At 39.0% G+C, this 26446-nt stretch overlaps 1 protein-coding gene across 1 annotated transcript in view; it reads right to left on the reverse strand.

The window, feature by feature from the left end:
* LOC136852583 (serine/threonine-protein kinase Kist-like) overlaps positions 1 to 26446 on the reverse strand; it is a 422999-nt gene that overhangs the window by 144344 nt on the left and 252209 nt on the right. Inside the window, exons 4-5 of the mRNA XM_067127735.1 lie at positions 24040 to 24187; positions 16989 to 17143 (exon numbers count right to left, since the gene is read on the reverse strand). Coding sequence (XP_066983836.1) covers positions 16989 to 17143; positions 24040 to 24187 — 303 coding nt within the window. The remainder of the gene's footprint in view (positions 1 to 16988; positions 17144 to 24039; positions 24188 to 26446) is intronic.

Below are 26446 nucleotides of genomic sequence, written 5' to 3' on the forward strand. Positions count from 1 at the left end.
TTACCAAATGTCCCGGTTGCCCACACCAAAACACGCTCCTAAAGCCCACCTACACTCATTCTTTGTATGTCCTTCCTTTCCACATCTAAAACACTTCGCTCGACTTCCACTCACCGACCTTTCCCTTTGTACACTACTATCCCTAACCCGTCCAACCCGTTGTTCCCTTACAAACCCATCATTCATCCTCACTGGCACCTCTACATTACTTGCTCTTACACTCCTATCTATTACACTATCGGCCATTCTCATTGGGCCCCTCAACACTGCATCCCTAAAGCTTCCGAACTCTGGTACTCTCTCATCTACCCCAGCCCTTACACTTACACTTCTGCTCTCTTTTATAACCCTGTCAAGCTCATAATCTTCTACAATTTCCAAAATTTCTCCCCAAGTCAACCTTTCATTCGTCCATCTTTTCTTCTCCTTCCGCTTCAAGTTCACAAATTCTCTAACTCCATCTGGCACTGTCCCTAACAACTTCCGTACTAACTCCTTACATTCATCTATCCCATCATCCCCAAACTTCTTCCTTGCCAACGTCTCCAGCCTACAAGCATACAGTGACAAGGTTTCCCCAGCTTTCATTCTTGCCTCATCAAATTCATTCTTCCTCTTATACTTAACACTCGCTTTCATACGCCTCGCTTGCTCAACTAATCTAGCTTTCACCTTGTCATACTCAACATCCCCACACTCATAATAACCCTATACATATCAAGTAAAACCCAGTCAAATACTCTCCTAATTCTCGTGCCCACACTCTCTTACTTTCCCCATACTTATCCTGACAAAACCTTTCATACTCCCTAAAGAAATCATGCACATCCCTACTTCCATACTCATTATACTTTTCACACCGGGTACCTCCCTCACATACATAGCCTTTCTCACTTCTTTCTCACTTTCACTCTCACTTTCGCTACTTTCACTCTGTCCTTTCATACCCTCTTCCGAATACAAAGAGTCCACCTCCGCACTTACATTCATCTTACTCATTACACTCTTCTTCCCCTCTTTTATCCACTTTTATCCACTCGCCTCCATCCACCTCACTATCACTACTGCCTTCACCCTCTCCCTTCTTTCCGGCCTTTCCCACTTCCTTACTCTTCTTACCAGTTTCCTTTCCCTTTCCCTTCTTCCCTTTTTCTTCCCCTGACTTATCCTTACTTTCCCTCTGTTCCTTCCCTTGCTTTTCATTCCCTTTTCCTTACCCTGCCTTTCATTCCCTCGTTTCTTACTTCCTATTCCCATATCACTTTCATCACTTACGCTTCCATTCACTTCTTCCTCCTTTTCTTTCTCTCTTGCCCCTTCACAGGTTCCAGAGAACCTGCCTCCAACAGCCCCTTCTCCAAAAACACCCTTGAACATACCTTTCACCATTTCTTCCACACCTTTCATCATTCCCTCCAACTTTTTATCCATCCTCTCTTCCATTCTCTCTTCGGACTCTTTCATCTCCCCTTTCATTTCTTCTTTTGCACTTCTTAGCATTCCTCCCATCTCCTCCAACTGACTCCTCAACTCCTCATTCTCACCCTCAGCCTCCCATTCTCCTCCTCCAGCCTGCCCTGGAGTTCCCTAGCCACTCGGAGTTCCTCTCTCAGTTTCTCTATCTCACTCATCCTGACCTCTTACTCTCACTGACCCACCACAAACAATCTTAACGGCTATTTTACAACAGCCCCACGTTGGGCGCCAAATTTATGTGGCGGAATTCAAACCCACAAACAAAACAACAAACAACACTCACCCTGATCTTCGGTTGCTGGAGATGGATAAAGGCCGCCGTAACAACCACAACCGCAAACAACCACAAACACAAGGAAATACAAAAAAAAAAAAATGGAACACACACACAAATAAACAGCACACCAACAAGAAGACCAACAACTCCGAGAAAAGCATACGACAAAAACTGTCCCACACAAGAACCACTGACCGGCACTAGCTCTGACTAAAGACTCAAAAAGACTGCCTTCAAAACCGAAAAATCCTCACACACACATTCCACAGACAGACAGCGCCGTAAACAAACTAACGACCTCATCCCTCTTCCAACAACCGAAGCACTCACTTACGACAATTACACACTCTCTCTCTCTCTCTCTCTCTCTCTCTCTCACAAAACGTTGGGAAATGCTAAATAAAAACAAATTTATTCATCCCTCTATAACAAATGTTACTGGGCTTGACTTTAGACCAAAGGGCATTCTTACATACTGATATCTGCCATTACTAGTGGAAAAAGCTGTCAAAGGCTTACTTTCATCGTCTAAAGGAATTTGTAAAAATCCTTGTAACAAATCTATTGTGATGAAATATTTCTTGGCTCCAATAGTTGTGATAAGATCTCTCATGGATGGCATTGGATATGGATCATTCTCAGTTATCTTATTTAATCTTCTAAAATCTACTACTACTCGGTATGTTTTATCTTTCTTTGGAACTAGCAAAAGTGGAAAGGACCACGGAGATTTTGATGGTTCTATTATCCCTTGCTTCTTCATTTGTTGCACTTCTCTTTCAATAATCTCCTTCTGGGAATGTGCTACTCTATAAGCAGGTGTGTAGATTGGCTTAGTATTCTGTGGAATGTCTATTCTATGTGTTATCTCTCCTGTATTGCCAAGGGTGTTTCCCTCTATGGCGACTATATCACTATATTCACTCAGTAAATTAGTGAGTTTCTCTCTAGCAGAGCCTTCTTCGATGTCTTTCAAGTGAGTCCATATCTTTGCTTTTCTCATTTCTGTTTCATGAGTTGAATTTTTTTTCTCTTTGTTAATTGCTGCTACTGTTTCCTTTTCTACTACTTGAATAGCGAAATTATATACTTCTGCTAAACCTATTTCTGTACCTTGTGATAACCTAATTTTTCCTCCTCTGTTATTTATAACTTGTAAAGCTATTTTACCTTGTCCGACTTCATGTAGGCTGGAAGAATAGTGTATTCCATTTACTTGTGCTCCTTCTGTAAGAGTTAGAACTTCTTTTCCTTCATATAATGGATTTATTGTGCATTCTATCCAGGTGCTTTCTCCTGGCTTAAGTCTTAATTCTCTGTTTAATTTCAGGTAAATTTCCTGGTTAGAATCTAGGTTACCGCTGATTAGTTGTGCATTCGTGTTACTTTCTTGATAATATATGCCTTGTCGGTGTTATCCCTTTTTAAGATACCTTTCAGTAAGGAGGTTTTCTGAGCTTCATTTCTTCTAATCATTTTACAGAGTGGTATTCTACAATTCCTATGCTTCCTTCTAATCACTAATTGTCCTCTAGGTGCATCAATTGTGATTCCTTGTCTAACCATAGTTGGATAACCAATCAATAGGTGTGCAAATGCAAAATGAATTCCCCTTGCTACTAGAACCTTTTCCTTAAGTGGGATTCTTCCTAATTTAAAAGGTAAATTAACTTGTCCTACTAGTTCTATTCTGTTTCCTTGAACATCTGTGATTTTACAGTCTTCTACTGGGTTTAAGCTTAAATGAGAAAAATATGCCTCATACACCTTTTCAGACATTATATTCTTGGGACTTCCTGTGTCAAAGAATACCGCTATAGGTTTTTCTAAACCAACATGGGCGGGAAATACAGGTCTATAACTATATTCATTTCTTACATTAACTTTGCTAATACACATAGTTTGGCTTAAGGGTGATGCTCTACTCTTTTCTTTTAAGTAGGAATGTCCATGATACCAGTGATACAAAAATTTACTGTCGAGTCGTCTGATAACTCTTGGTCTGGTTGGTATACTAGGCTTGCAGCTTGGTCGTTGTTCTGATCTCTATTATAATTCTGATCTCCATTCCTTCTTATCTGTGGAGACTGACTACAATTTCTTCCTCTACCTTGTGACTGTGATCTATGTCTAGGTCTAATCTTACAATCTCTGGCATTATGTCCTGTTTTCTTATGGTAAGGACAATAAGCTGTTCCATAACATTCACTTGCGTAATACCCTCTCTTTTGGCAGTTGTAGCATGTAACTGTGGAAGGTCTTCCTTAATGTGTTTTACCTGGATTCCTATTCTGATTTCTAGCTGGTGTCCTAGATCTCCTATTCTGATGACTAGGATCCCCTCTCTCTTGTCCTACAGTAACTAAAGGTCTGTATAGACCATTCCCTTCACGATTCCTACCTAAAATTTACCCCACTTCACTTTCAATTTCAATGACATCGTCTTCTAAACCCCAAGTACGATTCATCTTTTCAATAGCCTTTGAGGGTAGGCTTCCCAACAGTAATGCTATGTTCACACATTCACGTATCAAGGCATGCATGCCCACGCACGGCCACGAACGGGGCGGAGCCAGAGAGTACGTAAAAACAACGCAAACACAACGTAAATGTACCGTAAAACTGTGTAAAATGCGGCAGCATGCAGCTCGACCGTTACGACCACCTGGCCGTCGCGGCGGGGGCAGGAACCTTCGCCTGCTCGAAACCCTGCGGGGGTGGCCAGGTCAACTGTCAGGTAGCGTGGCCCGACCCGCACAGCGTGGCGCCACCCGCGGGCTGACCGCGCAGCTGCCACGCCGTTACCTGGGGCACACGCTGCCCCAGGGCACTGCGTGGCTGTCAGAATGGCGTGGGAGTAGACGCGGCAACGCTGCCGCACCCCCCGCAACCGCGTAGATGTGGCAACGCTTTGACCTGGGATAAAGGGGCAGGCGGCGCGCTTCCAGGTCAGTGCTTCTCCAGCCAGCATCCTGTTGCTATCTCCTCAGCGCCTCCGTCTTTGCCGTCCACTGCAGCAGCCAAGATGCCCAAAGGACCCATGCTGAAGAGGACCAGGAAAGGGGCCCTGAGAACTCCAGGAGCCCTGGCAGCTGGAGTTGCCCCTCACGCAAAGCCTCCTGAAGCTGATGGTCCCCTTCAGGCAGCGATGCTGTTGTGCTGCAGCTCGAGGCCGACGAGCTCGTGACGGAGAGCGACCTAGAGGAGGAGGAAGAGGACCTTGGCCTCGCCACGAGAGCGACTCCCGCCGCCGCCACCGACGACAACGCCCACGAGGGGGATGCCGACGCCGACACCGAAAAGACACTCCTGATGGAGATGGCCCTACAGGAGGCCGCAAGAAGAACCCGTCAGTGATCCTCTCGGAGGAAAATGAGAGGCTAGTTGGCGAGTGGCTGGAGACCGAGGCCGAGTTCATATATAACAAGGGCCTCACAGCCTACAAGGATAAGGCCAAGGTGTGGAGGGCCTTCGAAGAGAAGGGCCAGTCACTTGTTCCTCCCGTGAGTGGCCATGAACTGAGGACGTGGTTTACGTCCTCAGGAGTCGTTTTGGGCGGCTTACGGCGGAGAAGAGTGGCCAAGGGGCGGGCAGACGGCTGACGGACCGGGAGAAATGGATACTCAACATTTTCCACTTCCTGAAGCCACACATTGTGCGTCAAAGGAAGCCAAAGGTGTTGGGACTTCCCATGGTATGTTTGTTTTAATGTGTTTCCATGCATAATTATTACTGAATATAATGTTATTACATAGTTTCCATGCATTCAATGTACATTTTATACCATGTTCTCATATATGTCGCTCCTCTTTTTACAGGCTGCCTGTGCTGCTGCCACCCTCCCTGCTGCCGCCCTCCCTGCCCAAGTTCTGGACCTGCCTGCTCATGTTTCTTCTGGTCCGACACCGACGCCCACGCCCTCTCCGGTTGATCGAGCAACAACCAAGGCTCGGAAACACCAAGTTTCCGAGCTGTTCGACGTCGCCTTCACGAGGGCAGAGGCCCTCCGAGACGATATGCTGACGACTGTCGACCCACCTCCTCGAACCCCCCGTCCTCTACTGGAGGAAGTTCTTTCAAGAGGTCGAGGATGAGTGCGCACAGGTGTCAGAACAGCTGGGCCTGCACCTGAAAATGGAGGTGCTTGGTGCCATTCAAAGGTACATCCGTGCCACCAAAGAGGGCTCCACGGTGCCGTCGAGGCCACGATGACCCACACCATGGCAGTGACAGCAGAGTGTCAGGCACCTGCAGTTCCTGCCAGCCTGTCGGCATCGCAGCAGCAGCGGGCACTCACTGCACAGCAGCTGGCGCTCCTGCAAGCACAGTTGGTGACATCCACACCAAAAGATCTCAGCAACCTGTCGCTTGACACGACATTCCTTAACAATTTACAGAGTTAATGTATATACTGTTGTTTTTCCTTTTGCTATTATGTATGTGTATGTTTCTGTTTTATATTAAATAAATATATTTTGCAATATCATGTCTAGCTCTATCCTCTGCTCAAATATCATGTATTCAATGAAGTAGCTATAATGCAAGTACACAAATAAAGAAGGCAAAATGAACCTGAATACACTAACATTTCATTATTGACTTTGAAATAAGTTCAAAATACTTTATGTAACATATGTGCACAGAAGCAAAATGACAACAGGCAAAATATTAGCAAGTCATATAAAATGTCACAAATATCGGGGAGAAGGTAGTTTCAAAAAGATAGAATTTTCATATCAGAATATCAACAATGTAAATGCTAAGAGCAGGTACTTTCAAGAACAGAATTATCACCTCAGAATAAAAACAATGTTAAGAGAAGGTACTTTCAAAAATGATAGAATTATCATATCAGAATAGATTCCATGTTAAGAAATTATTAAAAAGGGCAAAATAACTACATCTTCTTTCTTTTATTTATATATATGTTTGTTTCATATTTATTAAACATACATTTGCAATGTCATGGCCCGCTCTATCCTCTTCCCATTTACCAAGTATTGATGAGAGTAATATATCATGGATTTGGACAATATCTTTTATTAAATCAACTAAAATAAACGGAAGTACACAAATGCACAGGGCAAAATAATCCTGAATTGATACATTATTGATTATTAAATAAGTCCAAAATAAATACAGGAACAGAATAGAAACAATGTTAAGAGAAGGTACTTTCAAAAATGATAGAATTATCATATCAGAATAGATTCCATGTTAAGAAATTATTAAAAAGGGCAAAATAACTACATCTTCTTTCTTTTATTTATATGTATGTTTGTTTCATATTGATTAAACATAAATTTGCAAAGTCATGTCCCGCTCTATCCTCTTCCCAATTACCAAGTATTGATGAGAGTAATATATCATAGATTTGAGCAAAGTTAAATCAACTAAAACAAACAAAAGTACACAAATGCACAGGGCAAAATAATCCTGAATTGATACATTATTGAATTTTAAATAAGTCCAAAATATATGCAGGAACAGACATTTAAGTAATTACAACAATCAGGTATGCATGAGAGTAACTAAATCATGTTCTCCTGCCAGTGCATGGAGCCTTCAGCCGATGAAAAGTATTCCTTCAGCAAGTTACGCTGTTCCTTTGCATCCCTTGTTGCAGTGTTGCCGGTCACGGTTGGAAGGGCTGCTCCTAAGGACGGGGTCACTCCTCCAGCTACCAGGGATGACAGCATGTGTGACAGGGTGCTCCTGATCTCCTTCTTGTCTTCGTGCATTTCTTCTTATGATCATATTGTGCAGAACACATGCGGACATCACTAATGGCTCTATATGGTCAGGCTTCAAGCATATTGCAGTGTGGAATACTCGGAATCTGTTTGCCAGAATCCCAAAGGCGTTCTCCACCGTCCTGCGTGCCCTACTTAACCTGTAGTTGTAAATCCGTTCCTCCTTGCTAAGTCCTCTTTTGGGGTAGGGCTTCATAAGGTAATTCCTCAGGGGGAAGGCATCATCGCCAACTAGGAAGTAGGGCACAGGAGATCCATTAGGTTGACCTGGCAGGGCATCCGGTTGGGGAAGATTTGCTTCCTCTTACAACAGCATTTCTGCCAGTCGGTCTGGGCAAATACACCACCGTCTGACTCTGACCCAATGGCTCCCACGTCGACGTACAGGAACTTGTATGAAGCATCAGCAACTGCAAGTAATACCATGGAGTAGAACTTTTGTAGTTGAAGTAATGCGCATCGCCTTTGGGAGGGTTACGGAGCCTAATGTGCTTCCCATCTATAGCTCCAATTACGTGCGGGAAGTTCCACTGTTCCTCAAAACCCCGTGCAACCTCCTGCCACGCTTCAGGTGTTTGTGGCACCTGCAGTTCCTCATCCCCGAAGGCAGCAACAATGGCCCTGCAGGTCTCTGGTACGATGAGACTAATGGTGTTGTGGGCTACCCGGAACGAATATTGCAGACTCTTGTAGGAATCACCTGTAGCGAGGAAGCGTAGGGTGATAGCAACACGTAGGCCTGGCTCAATGGGTTTCCTCCAGAATGTCACTTTCTTCTGAATGTGGGGTGTGACCCGTTCAACAATTTCATTGAAGAGGTCCTTGTCAATCCGGGTAAAATTTCTGTACAGCTCTGGGGCTTGATTTGACAACTCCGCCATCAGGTTGTCATAATGACCTTGCTCCATCCTTTTCTGCAGGTACGGCCACGCCCACACCCTCCTTGGGCGCCTTTTTTTCTGCCCTAAGTGCTTTGCAGCAATCATTGCAAGCTCCAGCAATAACATGACGTGCACATACTCAATGACAAGTGGCAACAATTCTGGTCTATCCGTACGAGCTATAGCTATGAGTTGACGCATTTCAGCTATGTTGTCCATGTTGCTTCAGCACGTTGGTAGTATGTCTTGTCGCTGTGGTATTACAGCATTGACTAGCTCACATGTGCAGCTGCCGGCCTTTATATAGCTGGGGTTTAACCCCCGCAGTATGTGGGGCCAACGTGACGTTTGCGTAACTCAGTTATGCAGAACGTAACACATACGGTATACGTACATTGGTGTTACGTGCTCTGCCACGCACTACTTCTGCCTGCGCGCGCTTGTTCGTCAGCGTCACGTCACCCTTTACGCAGTGCTTACATTTGCGGCGCACTATAATACGCATGCATCACGCACATCGTCCCGTGGCACGTATCCAGTTGGGCGGGGCCTATTTTCTCGCGTATGCGCAAGTTTCACCAATTCCGGCTGTGCGTGCGCATGCGTGCCTTGATACGTGAATGTGTGAACTTAGCTTAAAGCTAACCTAAACATATTACGGCAGTTTTCAATTGTTATTACCTTTTGACCTGCTACAGTCGTTGAACATGGAGTGTCTGCAACCAAATGGCTCCATTCCTTGAAATGGCTATATAACTGAGGATTCATTCTGAGGTAGTTTCTTTCGTCTACTCTCCATCCTTGAACTATCTTTGCGAGACTGATAACAGGATCTGTTTCGCCTACTGTGGAATATATTCTCCTCAGGTATTGCTTTAGTTCTTCCCAATTCTTAACTCTTTTATAGGCAGTAGCATGTATGTAACATCCTATATCTCCTGATGACCAATCTAGATAGGCTTTGGCCTCATTTAATTTGTCTGTGTCAGTTCCAGTTATGTTATTCAAATGGGTTTCTACTTGCTCGATCCATGTTTCTAGATTACAAGCATCGTTTTCTCCTTTTCTTCCCCAAAACTTAATAATATGGTCACTCGCATGTAATTTATGAGCAACCGTGGAGGTTGTGTTTGGTGGAGGTGAAGGAGTAGGAGTAGCCATTGTCAATTGTTTTGTCTGGCTTCTCATATGAACAAGAGTTCTTACTTTCTTATTACGTGCAGATCTCTTTCTGTGCATTTACTCATTAATGGCAAGTAATTCTTAAACATCAAACACAACTGAGCTGATATTAAGTTATGGCAGTAATATCTAAAAAAAATTAAAGACAAACAGGTCTTAAAAAATCATAAAAAAAAATTATAAATACTTCCCTTGAATTAAAACAAACTAAAAAAATCACTTAAAATATAAAAAAATCTAAACATCTCCCTTAATTAAAATAAAATAAAACACAATACAGGTTAGTAAATAAAAATATTGGAAAAGTCTTAGTAATTGATTAGTAGTGATTAGTAAAAAGAAAATTTGTTGCCAAAGAATTTAAGTATCTAATGATTCTCAAAGTACAAGTCTTTTGTGTTTTGAAAATGTCAAACAGTAGTATTCACATCATGTTAACTTTTAGTAAAATGAATGAAATCTTATGTTTGTGTATTTATGTGAGGATATCCAAGGACTTATCTTTGCCGTCTTCGAATCTGGGCGTCGTTCTTAGCTGCCTTACTTGGATGGAGACGTCAGGATAACGTGTAACTTCTTACGTTGGTGTTGCTGGAGTCTCTCTTCTTTCTTCTCTCACGCGAATTGCAAAGGGAATGAGCGCGTTTTCTTCTACGTCGGCTGCTGCGTGAAATTCCTCTCTCTCTCGCTGAGTGAAACTGCGTATCTTCTTGATTTCGGTCGTAAAATTCGTCTTCTGCTTCTATGTTGGATGCACTAATGTTCTTTCTTCTTCCCGAAATCGATGATCGTGGAGCTTTTCGTTGGGTTAAATTGTCTTTTAAATTTTAAACTGTCTTAATTTTCGGAGTGGAGATTCGCGTGTGGAGTGACTGAATCTTCGGTGGAACACTTATTGGTTACACTTTGTAACTGTCTTTATAAGGGAAACAACCTTCACTTAATTTGATATGTTCGATCTTGTCTTATTACAAACTTCGCCGGACCAGCCGAGGTTGATCTTTGCTGGAGAAAACAACTTGAAGATGGTCTGTAGATTTTAAAGATAGCACGCACTAATTGTCTCTTCTTGTTATCGGCTGTGGAATTCGGAAAATCCCATTAACTGCCACCAAAAATTCCGTAATGGGGAAGGCATGCACTTCTTATTAATTGTCTGTTGTACTGCTTGCTTTCACCTTCGTAGGAACAAGTTGTTCGATATTTAACTATGCTGGAACTTCACTTATCGTGCTCAGATGTCGGCTATCTTTCAATATTTCATAAGTTCTTCTTTTATTAATTTTGGTTAAATGAAATTTGTTTCCCCTTGCTTACATTTATTTAGTCTTTAAACTGTATAACTTTTCCACCATTCAATGGGTAGCAATGACCGAGTCTTTATCTTAAAAGGCACATCGTAAAATTTGTGGACTTAGAATTTCACCTGTACTATGGGCATTCAGAAATTTTATAAGTTCACAAGTCTGTTCGAGCTTTCACAGTCACCTCTCCACACATCTAGCACACTCCCTGCCCTGATGCCTTTTTCTAACTGACTCTGCTTCCAGAGCCTTCGAATATATGGGTATGGGTTCGATGCCTAAATCTGGTATAATTTTCCCTAGTTTCGTCCAGATGGGCTTCCCTTTTCCATTAATGTTTCACGTTTAATTGTCTATGCAATTTGTTCAACGGTTGTTATCGAGTTAACGTTATGGTGTGCGAGAGGTAACCGGGCGAGGTCAAGATCTAAATTAGTTCATCTTTTTGGCCAGCGCAGTACGGGTAAACACTTTTGAGTCACTGGCGACAAACGGTTAAACTCGGCATCTGTTATCACTTAGTTTTCGTTAACGTCTTTTCTGTTTTTGCTCTCTCTCTGTCTTTATCAGTGATTTTCTGTATGCCCTTGTGCGTATATCGAAATAATTAGTTTATTGAATTATAGACTCATTTCTATTATATATATATATATATATATATATATATATATATATATAATTTACTCTAGAATATGAAAATACAATGCAAATTATATCATATATGTTAAATCTGCAAAACAAAAACGTTCAGATACTTAAAAACACCATGCATGTCCGAAGTAATCAGAATTTCTCAGATGACTTCGTTCATAGAGATCTAAAAGATAGTGTGTGGATATCTCGGTGTAGTACTGTTTATCAGAATGACAATATTTACTCGTTTTCCATTATGAACTGGCTTATTGCTGCATCATCATACGAGGTAATGATAATTTCTTTAATTTTTACACATTCATATTTATATTTCCCGGTGTTAAAAGTCAGCGGGAATTAATGGCGGTAAATGTTGTGACAGCTAGGGTAGGTTGACCAAATCTATTTAAACCCGCAAAAGCGTTCTCTATGATGTGAGGAGCACTTCAGCGGGAAAACACAAGTAACTGGATGTTTCTTGACGTTGCCATAGTTTCTCTCTCTCTCTCTCTCTCTCTCTCTCTCTCTCTCTCTCTCTCTCTCTCTCTCTCCATTGCTAAAACATACTATACAAATATAGTATCGCTCAATCTCTAAAAGAAAAAATAATGAAATGAGTAGCTCTACATATAGGACTAGGCTTACGCAACAGCAACTCTCTCTCTCTCTCTCTCTCTCTCTCTCTCTCTCTCTCTCTCTCTCTCTCTCTCTCTCTCATCGTAACATTGTATTCGTTCCTTTATTGTTCCCCACGTTTTTCGTTCGATATTGCTCAAATTTAACTCTTGATTTCACTACGGAAGATCGCGTTTCCGATTATACAAGCATTCCGTTCATTGTGGTGTCATAAATTCATTAATTGTGTAAGGTTACTTGGTAGGCTATGTCGAAAAATTTTTATTTTGCTCAGAACTGTCGCTGCAAATTACAACTTGAACGAATACTGTAAAGCTTACTACTGCATTTAAGTATCAATGATTTCAGAACCGTAGAATATGATTGAAAGTTATAGGAGGTCAAGCAAAGAGCAAACACATTAAGACTGAAGCTCTTCCTCCTTCTAAAGTTGCCAGATGTCGCATTAATTAGCAATGTATGTTCGAAGATTTTAAAAAACTGTATCCTCACTTTCCTTGCCGAGTGTACATATGTTTATACATATACATATATATATATACATATATACATATATATACACTAGGCATATATATACATATATACATATATATATATATATATATATATATATATATATATATATATATATATATATATATATATATATAATCAGAAAGCTACAAACGTCCTTTAATATCAATTCACTCTACCTCGAAATAATATATTTTCATATATGTTACCGAAGGGGAATTTTTAGTTGATAATAAGTCACCGTCCCGTGGGGTTCGACCCCACGGGACGGTGGACTTATTATCAACTAAAATTCCCCTTCGGTAACATATATGAAAAAATATATTATTTCCGGAGGTAGAGTGAATTGATATTAAAGGACGTTTGTAGCTTTCTGATTGTATATGAATCACGGTGATGTGATAAATAGTCATATATATATATATATATATATATATATATATACATATACTTCTTATCAACTGTCTGTTGTAATGCGTGCTTTCACTTCTATAGGAACAAATTGCTTGATAATTAAGAATGTTGGAGCTTCACTTATTGTGCTGAAATGTCAGCTATCTTCTAAATTTTCAAAAGTTTGCTGTTATATATTTTGGTTAAATGAAAATCATGTTTCCACTTAAATACACTTATTTAGTCTTTAAGCTGTACATCTTTTCCAACTTTCAATGGGTAGTAGTGACCGAATCCTTATCTTAAAAGGCACACTGGAAAATTCTTGGACTTAGAATTTCACTTTGACTATGGGCATTCAGAAAATTTATATAAGTTCGCAAGTCACTTCGAGCTTTCACTGTCACCTCTCCACACATCTCACACAAACTCCTTGCCCTGATGCCTTTTTCTAACAGACTCTCCTTCCAGAGTCTTCGTATATATGGGTATACATTCGATGCCGAAATCTGGTATAATTTTTCCAAGTTTCGTTAAGATGGGCACAGGTTGCGAGGCCACACCTTTGAGTGAGCTTCCGCTTCGGTCAGAAGAATCTCTCTCTTACCGGCACTGGGTGAAAGTGGAGAGGGCGTTGCAGCCTTGGGCATGCCTTGAGCTGCCATTACAAGCTGATGAGCTCTTTCTTTCTCTTTCTCCTGCCTTTCTGCCTCGCCTTGTTTCTCCCGGGCTATTCGTTTGACCTATCTTTCCACCTTGGCATCGTCAACTCTCTCTTGGACCCAATCCCTCAGGGCTTATCCTGTCCTTTCCATGTCCTTTCCAGCAGACATGTAGAACTTGAAGTCCTCATTTTCCTGGGTTCTGGATGTTGTAGACATCTTGAGATACCGCTTATATGGGCGTGGCCCTCTAGATAATCAATATGTCTGAAAAGACTCAAATTTCTGGGTGTCTGTAACGACTCAAGTTTGTTCGTGATGAACTGGTTTCAGTATGTCTCAAAGACTTAGTTTGTTCGTGATGAACGAATTTTAATATGCCTGAATAAGACTTAGTTTGTTTGTGATGAACGAATTTTAATATGTCTGAATAAGAACGATGAACGAATTTTATTGTCTCAAAAGATAAAACTTGGATTTTATGTCACGCACAGACTTGGCCGGCTATAGAGTGAAATTAAGGCGTTCCTGGGAACGATGGTTTGTGCGTGTTGAACGCGGTTAATTGGGTTCCTGAGAATTTACGGTTTATGTTAAATGAGTGATTAGGGGTTTCGTAAGACTCAAGGTTGTTCTAATGAACTAATCCAGTAGGTCTAAGAAGACTCAAGGTTTTTCTAATGAACTGGAATAAGCAGTCCCATAAGGACTTGGACTGTGTGAAATACACGAATATAAAGTCTCTAAGAAGACTCAAGGTTGTTCTAATGAACTGGAATAATCAGTCCCAATAGGACTTGGATTTTTGGCACAAGATTCAATGCAAGCCTTAGATAACGACTTGCAGAGAACTGTCAGTGCTGGCGGATGCGATTAAAATAGTAGCTTGCATAGAATCGAACATCACTCAATATGCTTTTGAATTTTTACTTGCTCACATAAATAGTCGCAATGCCTGAATGAATGCTTATGCTGGCGTCACAGCAAATATAAAATTGCTCAGGGCAAATGGGACGCGGTAGCTTCAAAAAATTCACAATTAAATGCATGAATGAATGATTATGCTGGCGGTGGCAGAAAATATTATAAAACTGTATCGCTCTAGGCAAATGGGGGGCAGTTGCTTCTAAATATACACAATTAAATGTGAGAGAGAGGCAGTGTAGCTGGCTTTTCAGCCAAGAGAGGAAAAAAAATGCATAAAATGCGACGAGAAAAGAATGTGCTTATTTCAAAAGCGCGATATTAAAATTCGGTAGAATATGACGAGTACAAGGACTTAATTTACCATGCATGGGTAGAGTTATACTGCCAAGGATATCTCACGTGCTTAAGGGAAAAAGGAAAACAAGAAATATTTACCATATTCTAGAAACCTGATTAAGGACGGAGTGGCGTGTTTACTTTAGTGATCCCATAGGACAGGGGACAATTCCGCACGAGCACGTGAAGAGAAACAACTAACAAATACAGTGAACAAATACAATGCAGTCCCGGCTCAGCTGAACGCCTGGCCGAGCAAAGCTTTTCGCAAATTTTAATGAGACGATCGAATATTTTCGGAAGATTTTCCTCTCGTCTGGGGGAATGAATGAACGGGTGTTTCCTTTTCACACGGCTTGTTTACTGGAAAAAATTGAATGGAACAGAATTTACCGTGTACGTTTCCTTTATAGAGTAATTTAAACAAATGCAAGCACTAACCAAGATTTTCGGCTCGCATGGCCTGAACAAAATTTTAAGGATTTGTGATCTATTCGATAAGGAAGAATATCTTTGGCTAGCAAATTCCTAACCTCTATGAGAGAGAGAGAGAGAGAGAGAGAGAGAGAGAGAGAGAGAGAGAGAGAGAGAGAGAGAGAGAGAGAGAGAGAGAGGTAAAAATATCCTATCTCCAGTGATAAAAAAAAATTGCTGGACTGGGTCAGCTCGCGTTGGCTGTAATGTGCCTACCTAGGATTTTTCAAACGAAAATTGTTCGAATCACTTGGGGAAGGAAATACTCACAATATTTCCTGCTACACTCTTCGTAATTTCACTTTTCCTAGCTAGCCTCTCATGAAAGTCATGCAAGCCACCATGCCTTAGTCATCAGAAGCTTGTGTGTAAAGGTTAATAACTCTCTCTTCTCTATAACTGGGATGCATGCACGTGTTTTAACAATTCCTAATTCTATTTCAGTCATGATTTTGTTCGTACCTAACAAAAAATAAAAATAATAACATGATAATTACTGTAGAAATGGATCACTTGTGCACTTATAGGGGAATTTACGCTAATTAAGAAGGTTCGTTTCTTGTTTCGCATTCAGCTCTCAGCAAGGCTATTTAGCTGGTAATTGCACATTGCAAAAGGGCTAAGTACTCAATCTGCGATGTTCCAGATTGCGAGATCAAGACAATTAGGTCACCAGTGTTATCATTTTAAAGCTGGGGGTCTCGCTAGATAAATGGGGTATACTAGGATGGTACGCAACTTACCTTAATTACCACAAAAATCTGGACTCTGGCCTTGAGGTCAGCTAAAATTATAAACAGCAAAATACAGCTGAAGGCCTAAAGGAAACAAATAAAAAGTAGGAGCCAGAAAGTAAAATAGTGAGTTCCAAAGCATGCTGCAAAGAACCTCTAGTACCATCTGAAGTGTGCCATGAAGGGAAAACTATAAGTGGTACTGTATTATTATAGACTTTCTGTTTCTCACAAATGGGATGCTTTTATTTACCCGTAGTATGGTAAGTTCTTCATTCTAATGTAAAACCAGTCTACATATTGGTAGGTATCTTTCCCCAACATCTGGCACATCACAAAGGTAAAAGAAATATTAAATCTCCTCCACTGCCTACTACCCTTCCAGCAAAATATTGCCACCCTTCTCCCAATCTTGACTGTTTCCTCTTCTAACAAAAAAAAAAAAAAAATAAGTTTGCCATTTATCAATAAATATTACTGCTAGAAATGAAATCTCAGTAAAACCAGGAGCTGTAGGATTCCTCCTAAGAATTATGATTTGGCTCCATGAATACCATTGAACTGGAGATAATCCCGATTTGTGTGATTTATATAATGGTACACTACTAAGTCTACAACATTTCTACAGCCCTGATAACGTACTGATATCAGTGTAGTTACAGTATTAGTGAGCCATTTTTCCCATTTAATGGGAATAGTACCCCACAGGATTTAAATTTGTATTTCCTCTATCATTGTAAATCACACAAAAATGGAATAGAAGAAAATGAATACCTTTCCTAAAAATAGCACAAATAAAAACATTACCTTTGCTCTGAATAGCGTGAGTATATTGTTCTGTCGTTCTGAAGCTTAGTCCAAAATCTATGATTTTAAACATAGAAGTTTTAGCATCCCACATTAAATTCATTGGCTTAAGATCAGCATGAACAATACCATTATCGTGAATGTGAGCCAGGCCCCTGAAATGTAAAGCATATTACAGAATCAGTTTTATTAGTAACAAAGTTAAAAACTTTAAAAAAACTGTGTTCTGCAAATACAAACATTGTTCTATAGCTGCCTTAACTTTCACTTGACAGATTAAAGCTCGAGTTTCATTTGCCCCATTAACTGCTGTAACAGTTAATAGAACTCTACCATAGAAGAAAACCCTTCCCTAACTTGACAGTTGTATCAATTTCCTTACAAGTTGTGGAAATTTCCTGAAGTTATTAAAAGGTAGAACTGACAGGACTACTTGTAAAGCGTATTTTGCATCCATAAAAAATAAAAACTCTTAATGTTCATATTGGGTAAATATATCTGTTTTACAAATACAAAAATTAGGAAAATGCAACTACTTTGTAAATACAAAATCTATACATGACAAGAGGCAATTGTAAGACTGCGAAGTTTTTGTTCTTCCAGGAGAATAAAAAGAAATTTCTGGACTATTTACATTGCAATACTATCATCAAACAAATTCCATGAAAAACAAACTACTCAACCACTATGGTTATCATTGATTAAGAAAAACAGCACATGGGGAACGGCAAAGCAAGCTTAACTACTTAGAGATTCAAGAATGTCTGAAAGGTGAGGAGATGGGATAACAAAATGGTATGTGAATTACATCAAAATAATGATAAGACCTCTACTGACTACTTGCCTAGGTACTGTAAATGTGCATGGAACCTAATTGCATCTCCTACTGACAAAACCTTCTGGCTCTATATCAGTAAGTTTTCAATTCAGCTCCCAGTATTAATGTATTTACACTCAGTAGAAAGTTTGGAATTCATTCAGCCATCCCCAGCAGAAGAGTGAAAAGCCTGGAATTTATTCATTCATTTCTAGCAGAAGAGTGAACTGGAGTCAAACAAGAAAAACCATATCATTTTAAGTTACAGTAATAAAGTCACTTAAAACTCAGAATTGGCATCAAACTCCCTAGGATAACTGACAGATACAATGTGGATCCATATATTTTTATCCAAGAGAAACACCCTCAAAACGATATTTACAAGCTGAAGTACCCACTTGACAGTTGGCCTACAAGTCTAACTTTCATTATCTCTCCTCTATTCATATGGATCCATAGTTTACTTTCCCAGTGAAAAGGCCATATTCTGCAGCTCTTATTCTTCACCTAACTTCTCAATGATTCCAGTGCTCCTGAACTGCCCAGTCAATCGCCGCCCCCCCCCAACCCCCACACACCCGAAAAAGTTTAAGCCCTCCTCAATATCCTCTGATCATAAGGCTCTACTATTCTTGTGTAGGACTGATTTGAATTTAACATAGACTTTTCTCTGGCTCTCTTTTAATTCCAGTTTATACTAGATTGTATGGTTTTCATCATGGACCAGTACGTCTATGTTGAAGGGTTGGCTATGCTGTCAAAGCTGTCCGAAAATATAAGGTAAAAGTTAAAATCACTTTATTGATGATATGTAGAATTAAGTTATAAAAATTTACCAACTAATCCCATCAGAATTTACCTCATCAAGTAAACGAAACCTAAATATCCATACTATACTTAAATTTTAACACAAAATATCCTGGAAAAATAATTAAACTTGCTGATGAATATGACATATGAGCGTCCATAGATCACAAAGTGTCAATTCCTTACATGTCTTTACTGGCAAGTAAGCATAAGTCAGTGAATTTCATCTATAGATAATTTATACCAATGGTTATGTACAGGAAGTGCCTGATACAGCAAAAGCATTGACCAAGCAGCAGGTGAGGGCAACAATGGCAAGCAGCATCAAGGTAAGTTCAGCATGGTGGGCTAAATGCACATCACATTCAGAACTATCAAAATAAGTTGTCACTTGCTCAGTGCTACATCAGTAGAAACCTCCACATTTACAAGGACCTGCCTTCACCTGGGCTATATAAAAACCACTCACATTAAAAGTCATATACCTGTGGCAAAATGAGGCAATAAGGAAACAAAATCAACCGCTGTTGTGTGGCGGTAGGGAAGTACAGCAAACTCAAGATTTAATACAAAAAGCAAAGGCTTTACAAATTTGCTACTGAAGGTAAATATCAAATACAGTATAATTATTATTTTACAGAGCTGGACAAACTCTTCACAAATTCAGCTAGGATGAGCAAGGAGAGTGCTAAAAATACTCAGTTCACAAATCGACACCACAATTACAAATGACAGTTCTTACATGTCTAGTTCACCTAAGTATCATGAAAATTGGTACTCAAGTCCTAAACTAGATACAGTACAATAAACCTGGAAAATATTTTAGGGACGGCAGACAAAGTCACCAACCCAATGAAAGAGCAAAAGGTCCAGCTCTTGGGAAGAAATGCAATATTTGCATTTTTTCAAACAAATCCAGAATGATGGTAAAACAAAGTATGATAATCCAAACTTCACAGAAAAATGTATTAAGTTACTGCAAAACTAATAAATGACACATAAAACTAGTTTCATTATGCAATATGGTAAATTTTCTATCCCAATTTATTTTGACAAATAAGCCTGGCAGGAAAATTAGGATTGCTTCCACGTTTAATGAAATGACATTACAATGCAGAGAGACAGTTGTATTAGTAGTATCCGTAGAAAAAGCTTATAATACTGAGTACAGAACACCAACCAAAACCGATAATACAGACACCATTATTTTTTTTTTATCCACAAGTGCTCATACAATTCTAGAAGCAGAGGAGAATCTAAAGTTCTCCAGACATAATCAGAGCTAAAGATATAGCTCGATATCCTTACACAGATTCTACACTGGTAGGAATTTATTCATTATTATGCATAATTACCATAAATCTATAAGGAAATCTAATAAAGCTAGATTGTATCTTATAATGTCTAGAGTTATTATTCGAAAAAAAGTTCTTGAAGAAATACATTCATATTAACAAGATACAACATACTTTTGAAAACTAGAGAAACTTTTTTTATTGTCAATAGCCAAGCTACAACTCTAGTTAGAAAAGCAGAATGCAACAAGGCCATGGGCCCTAACAGGAATGCAGCCCAATGTAGGAAAAGAAAGACAAACCTAGATAATAAACTAATGAACTTCTTAATTTTCAATCATTCAACTAGGTGGCAACTTGGCCGCAGCTGGCATTTTATTTTAGCAAAATAATGGTGTGCATAGTCTATGTGGTGCATGGTACAGTCTGAGGAGATCTCACTAAAGATGATCAGAATTATGAAAAAGTTTACATAGCAATGACCTACTTCAACGATGGTGCCACAGACTGATACAAAGACTTTGAAAAAGAAATTCTATAGGACTACAGATTTTCAGTAATTCAAAAATCTGAGTCAGCTGCTGAATACAAAACTGGTAAAATATTCAAAATATGTCAGACTAAAAAAAATAAAAAAATAAAAATTTTATTATACAAATTTTTGTGTAGCTGAAGAAGAGGTAGACTGGAGATATTTCACAAAAATAGAATTTGTAACCAAGAATGACACTCATAATTTATCTTTAGAGAGCATCACACTTCTTCCTCCTTTTTCTTTACTGTTATCTACAACATTGGGCCACAGAAGGGCAACAGGCTACCTGTTCCTTTGACTTCTGTACTATAAAAAAATATGTGGGCTGTTTACACAGACCTGTCTTGTAATGCATTCATGACATGGGAATCTCCATTGAGAATCTGAAGAACACTTGTAAATTAAAAGGCAGTACCTCGTTAAAAATGTGGTATCAGAACAAGAAATGTCCAATCAGCCATATAAGAAAATTACTGAAATAAACAGAAAGAAAATACTGGGGAGGAAAACAGAGGATATCTGTGCTTGGTTAAGAAAAGGGAAATTTTGATAATGATTGAAAACCCAAAAAGGAGATGAAAAGTTTGTTAAATTATGTTTTACATAGCTGGTGGAAAAGCTAGTTAATGGCTGCAATGAAAAATGGTTGAAGGTATATCTGATATCAACTTGTTGAAGCAAAGGTGAAAAAGAGATACAGTTTCAGTCAGAGAGAAATGGTTCAAATTGTAGCTATAAAGACAAGTGTTCTATGATAGTGAAGGAAAAATAGAGTATAAAGAAAAGATGGATTCAAGTAGCAGGACTAACCAAAGTATTCAAAATTCTAGGATGCATCACTGAATCATCAGGGAATTTTTGTGGTCATAGTTGTGCAGGAAGAAGAAATAAAAACAAGTGGCAGGAGGATGAAATGAAGGGTTAGTGGAAGAGAAATGAGACATTTAAATTAATGTGTGCACATGAACAAATGAGTGGATAATGTAACAGTCAAGACAATAAAAAATAAAAAGGCAGTACGCAGTAATAAAATTCAGGCCTAAATCTCACCAAGTATTTTTGTGAAGAAAAGATTTTGCAAAGGAGAGAAATAGAATTGGAAAAAAGGGTAAAGATAAGAGACCTCGGGTTACAATATGGAAAGAGGGATATATTGTCTTGATAGGCTGCTATCCTGCACCAGCTTGATGGCAGCAGTTTTACCTGGTAAATTCTTGCTCTTTTTTTAATCTTCTGAAGAGTTGTTGAATTTGAAGGAAACAAAAGTGCCCCATCAGCATGATGCAAGAGTGAAATGCTACTATCCTGATACAAGACTTCATCAGATGATGAGTCTGTTTTTTCAAATATTCTCTCTCATCATTTTTTGACCTTTGTTTTACTACACCACCTACACTACTTCTTGCTGAAATATGTCTGCATGTACCTTCTTCTTTTGTCCATTCTTCACTGTACCCCAGGTCTCAATCGATATCCAAGGTTTCTGTCTTGTTCCCCCATATCTGAGTACTACTTTTCCATTAGATGGACGTACATTCTTTAAGTGAAACAAGTCTTCATCAATTGCCAGCTCCTCATCCATATCCATTTTGACATTCAACTGCAAAACCCTCTTGATGTTCAAACTGTTTCAAACTTTGATAACAGTACTATGTATGTCGAAACTTCAACAAGAGAAATTGTACTTTTCCACAAGTTGTGGTATAGTTTTGTGTGTCTTCCTTATTTACGTAGAGTGGAAATGCATATTATGGGGAAGAAAGATGTTATGTTTTGTTGCATGTGTTTAGTTGTGAAAAGCATTTGGTTATTTAATGTATTAGATTGTAAGTGTACCTGTACTAGTGCTTAAGTACCAGTCGTCGGTTGTTTGTTGGTTCGGTTGTTAGTCAAACGTTTGGTGTTGGTCAACGACGGTCGTGAAAGTCAGTCTTATTGCAGCTCTGATGCAGTGTAGTTGTACCTAGGAATGACTCAGGAGATTCAGCCATGGTTGTCGGTGCCTTCAAATTCACTTCTTTCATTTAAAGACCTTTTAAGGAGATTTCCTTTCATAAGGTATGCATACTGTAGGATAAGGAGAATTTCTTGGAGTGTTCTTAAAATGAGGGTTACGAAGTAAGAAAATGTGCTCACGCCAATCTCCATAACAACTCAGGCTAGGGATATTGACTACAACAACTGAAATAATAGTAAGTTTGTACCATTTATGTCTTGGAAAATATACAAGACGCAGTATGGTTTTGATTGTGAGTTAGAATAATATAGCTGAAGTGACCTGGGTGTCGTAGCATAAAACTTAAGCTACAATTAGGTTAGAACATTTCAAACCATTTAGGCTATATGATTACTTACAATTTGAAATGCTATACTTATTCTGAACGAGTCAGAATAATGTATACTTATTTGTTGGTTCCTGTAATTTCATCTTTGGTGTGGCTATGACAATTTTTTTTATCCAGACAGACATCTCCTCCTCTATAGCTCCTAACAATCCTCACTATTCTTTCCCTCTTTCGACTGATGATTAAGTGATCCTGTAAAACTGTGAGCTTCACTGCAAAACCTGTGTTTAGCTGCCAAGTTCAGCGCACAATCACAGAGTGCCCTCAATAAATAAGTTGTCAGCTGTCTCCAGACACCTGTGAGTATTTAAACTCACACTGAATTCCTCTTGGAGTGACCTGGGAACCAGCATAGTACTCACATAAGCCACTGATGCCTGAAGGGCCATGCCCCACCTACTTAACAAAGAGACACTAACACACTAAATATTGTGCTTACGCTATGGTTTGCTCTTAATCATGAGCACTAGGTCATCCTCCACTAACATGGTAGGCGCAGCGTGGTTTTTGCGTCAACCCTGGTGATTAACGAGGTGACTACAACCATGCCTGCTGACACACAAAGACCATTAACAGATGAAATAATGCATTCTACCTCTGGCTTCCTCTCTCAAAGGAGCTTCAAAGATCATCCAAAGAGTACAGCAGACTCAGCACGGTTCTCACATGTCACACTGCCAACTAACGGGCTAAATACAGCTTTACCTTCTGCTGTAGAGATGTTGTGAGGAAAAATACAACAGGTTGTCCAAAGATAAAAAACAAATTTGAATGCCATCAACATCCATCAACCCCACTTCTCAACAAATCAAATCTGACTGATGCAAGCTTGCGGTCACTTTGCAAGGAAACACCAATTGTATTTAGATCAAAATTTTACTGAATTTGTTAGCAGTTGTCCCGCTTCACTCCAATACCTATCCTAATATTCATTACCTTGTCGTTATGGTTTAATGAAAATGAATTCTTTCTGGATAGAAAGCAGACAGATGATTGAAATTTCCACAATCCAGATTCTCATAAGTTCTCTTGTAATTTGGTGAAATCAAATTTTATGTCTTTTTGTAAACATGCCATTCTTACCCTAGTTTAACATTTGACAATCATTTTTATATTGCTGAGAGTAACTTTACTTAGAAAGTGATCCACGCCCTAAAATTACTTATTTCACCACAGATATGATGATAATTCTGAACTGTGATACACTGCTCCAGGATGTTAAGAATAATCCTCGAAGTACTACATTGCTTACCTTAGTACATCATTGGCAAGAGTTATTACCAGCCATGCAGAACATGAACTCCCTTCTATACTTAAGAATATATCACGTAGCGTGCAAGTTAACATTTCTTGGAGTAAGATGTCCCGACCCTCCCACCGCATTTCACCTAGATGGTCCACTGAAAAAAAAAAATAAATAAATGAAAACAGTTTCCAAAAACAAGCTCAGCTACCGCACACTAAATTCCCTTATAAAAAGTTTGATATGATCCAGACATCTGTAACTATTTTAATGTAATTTAGTTTCACCATAGCTTCTTTCCCATTCCATAGCTTTTTCCCCATTCTACAGGTACTTTCCCATTCTACAGCTTTTTCCCAATCTCTGAAACAGTACCCACAAAATCATGAGCTAGTTATTAGGATAGTTAATGAAAAACATATTCTAGTCTATGGTCTTACAAAGACTAGTGTGAAAATATATTCTTTTCCAGATGCTTGGTAGAAATAGTCTCCACATTTAGATATTGGATACAATGTAGGATATTGTATGTTACTGATAATTCCAGTACCTTCAAAGATTTTGTAGATGGTATGAATCATTTATCCAAAGCAAATCTTAATACCAGCAGACAATCAAGTTTTATTTAGATCTGCTGCACATAATATCCAAAACACTTGTTAAACTAAATCATGCATGACTATCATTCAAAATTAACACAGCAAATAGCAAATAGCAAACCCAGAGCGAAGAATTCATATTGTGTTATATGAAAAATGTGCCAAGAAACAAATATATTAGTCGACATAACTATTGTTTCTGAGAAATCTCACTTAAGCGTTTAATTACAGAAGACATATAAATCAAGCTCTGAATCAGGTTTAGAAGCAAACTAAGGTACAGTCAGATATCTGGCATGACCTCCCAACTACAGGAGACTGGGTGCCAATGCTTCAGCATCTCTGCTCTGTTCAGAACATGAAATGCAAAACCAGAGCTAAATACATATTAAACACACCCCCAGACCAAGCAAACTTTAAGGTTGGCCAATTAAAAAAAAAAAAAACATATCCACGGAAAGAGGAAGATATGCAACTGCACATGGTATAAGAAAATAAATTCTAAAAATATTTCCATACCTTCCACAGGAGGTTGAAAGTGACTATTTACAACCCTGTGTGGGGCCTCTTTTACAAGACACTCATAAAAACATGCTAATTTTACCACGTTATACATGTTTTCTCTAATAATCTTTTTTTATTTCATTTTGTAAAATTATGATTACAGCTCACACAATGTCATGACAGATAAGAACTAAAATCAGTACCAAATTCTGAGTATATTTGTTGTAAAATATTTACGGGATTTACTAAGATGGGGGAGATGCAGTAAATTTTTGTGAGGTATTCATGTTTTCCTAATATTTCTTTACACTTTTCTTTGCAAAATTACAATTATAGCTGACATACTATCATAAAAGATGAGAACTAAAACCAACAGCAATCCCTGGGTATATTTATGAGCAAATAAATAGAGAGGGGCAATGCATCCCCCCATCAAGTCTCAAGGCACACTAATCCCCCCCTCTGTCCTGTACTGAGCTACACAGTTGCCATAAGTCATGTATGGACCATTGAAGTGCTATGAACATCCTTTCCACTAAATTCATCCAAATCGTGTGGCGCATAATATTAATACTCATAAGAGTTAGCCCGTCCATTACTCAAAACCTGCTATAGATACTCATATGATGATGCCCATCCATTAAGGGCTAAAAGACAAAACTTTAACATTATCAAAACAAAGTATCAATACACAGATATGCAATCATCTACCAAACTGCTCAGGAAAAATATCAGTTTCTTGATACAATACTAGTAGTCTTGAATTTAGTCTACGTCCCTACTAGAATTATTTTTTTGTTATATACGCTTCAATATATATTAATTACTGTGATTTATATACCCTTGCTCTACCTAAGACCCACATAATCCTATCAATTAAGGCTAAAAGTTACCAAAAAAGACAGATAATTAACTTAATTAGATTGGTCGCCAGTTGAAACTAGGTTACTGAATAGATTGATTTATTCTGAACACATGAATTTAATAAACCACATTACTCAACCATCTCATTCAACAAAAGAATAATAGAAATAAAAATCTTATGGGAGCTAAAAACAGCTCCAGCTAGTCCCACTGGAAGATTGTGACTTAGCTAGTTCATTGTCCTTTACGTTGGTACTACAGCAGTGTTCTAATAGGTTATGTCACAGAAGATACCATTGAATGTACCATTTGGCTAGGACTGAATATCACGTATCCAGATAACACTTCGATATCAAGGACCTCTCACTTATCATTAATTGACTGCAATTGACTGCACGGGATGTATCTTAGATCAAGGATATTAAGTTAACACCATGGAGGATAATTTA

Source organism: Macrobrachium rosenbergii, chromosome 1, assembly GCF_040412425.1.
Source record: "Macrobrachium rosenbergii isolate ZJJX-2024 chromosome 1, ASM4041242v1, whole genome shotgun sequence".
NCBI classification, from domain to species: Eukaryota; Metazoa; Arthropoda; class Malacostraca; order Decapoda; family Palaemonidae; genus Macrobrachium; species Macrobrachium rosenbergii.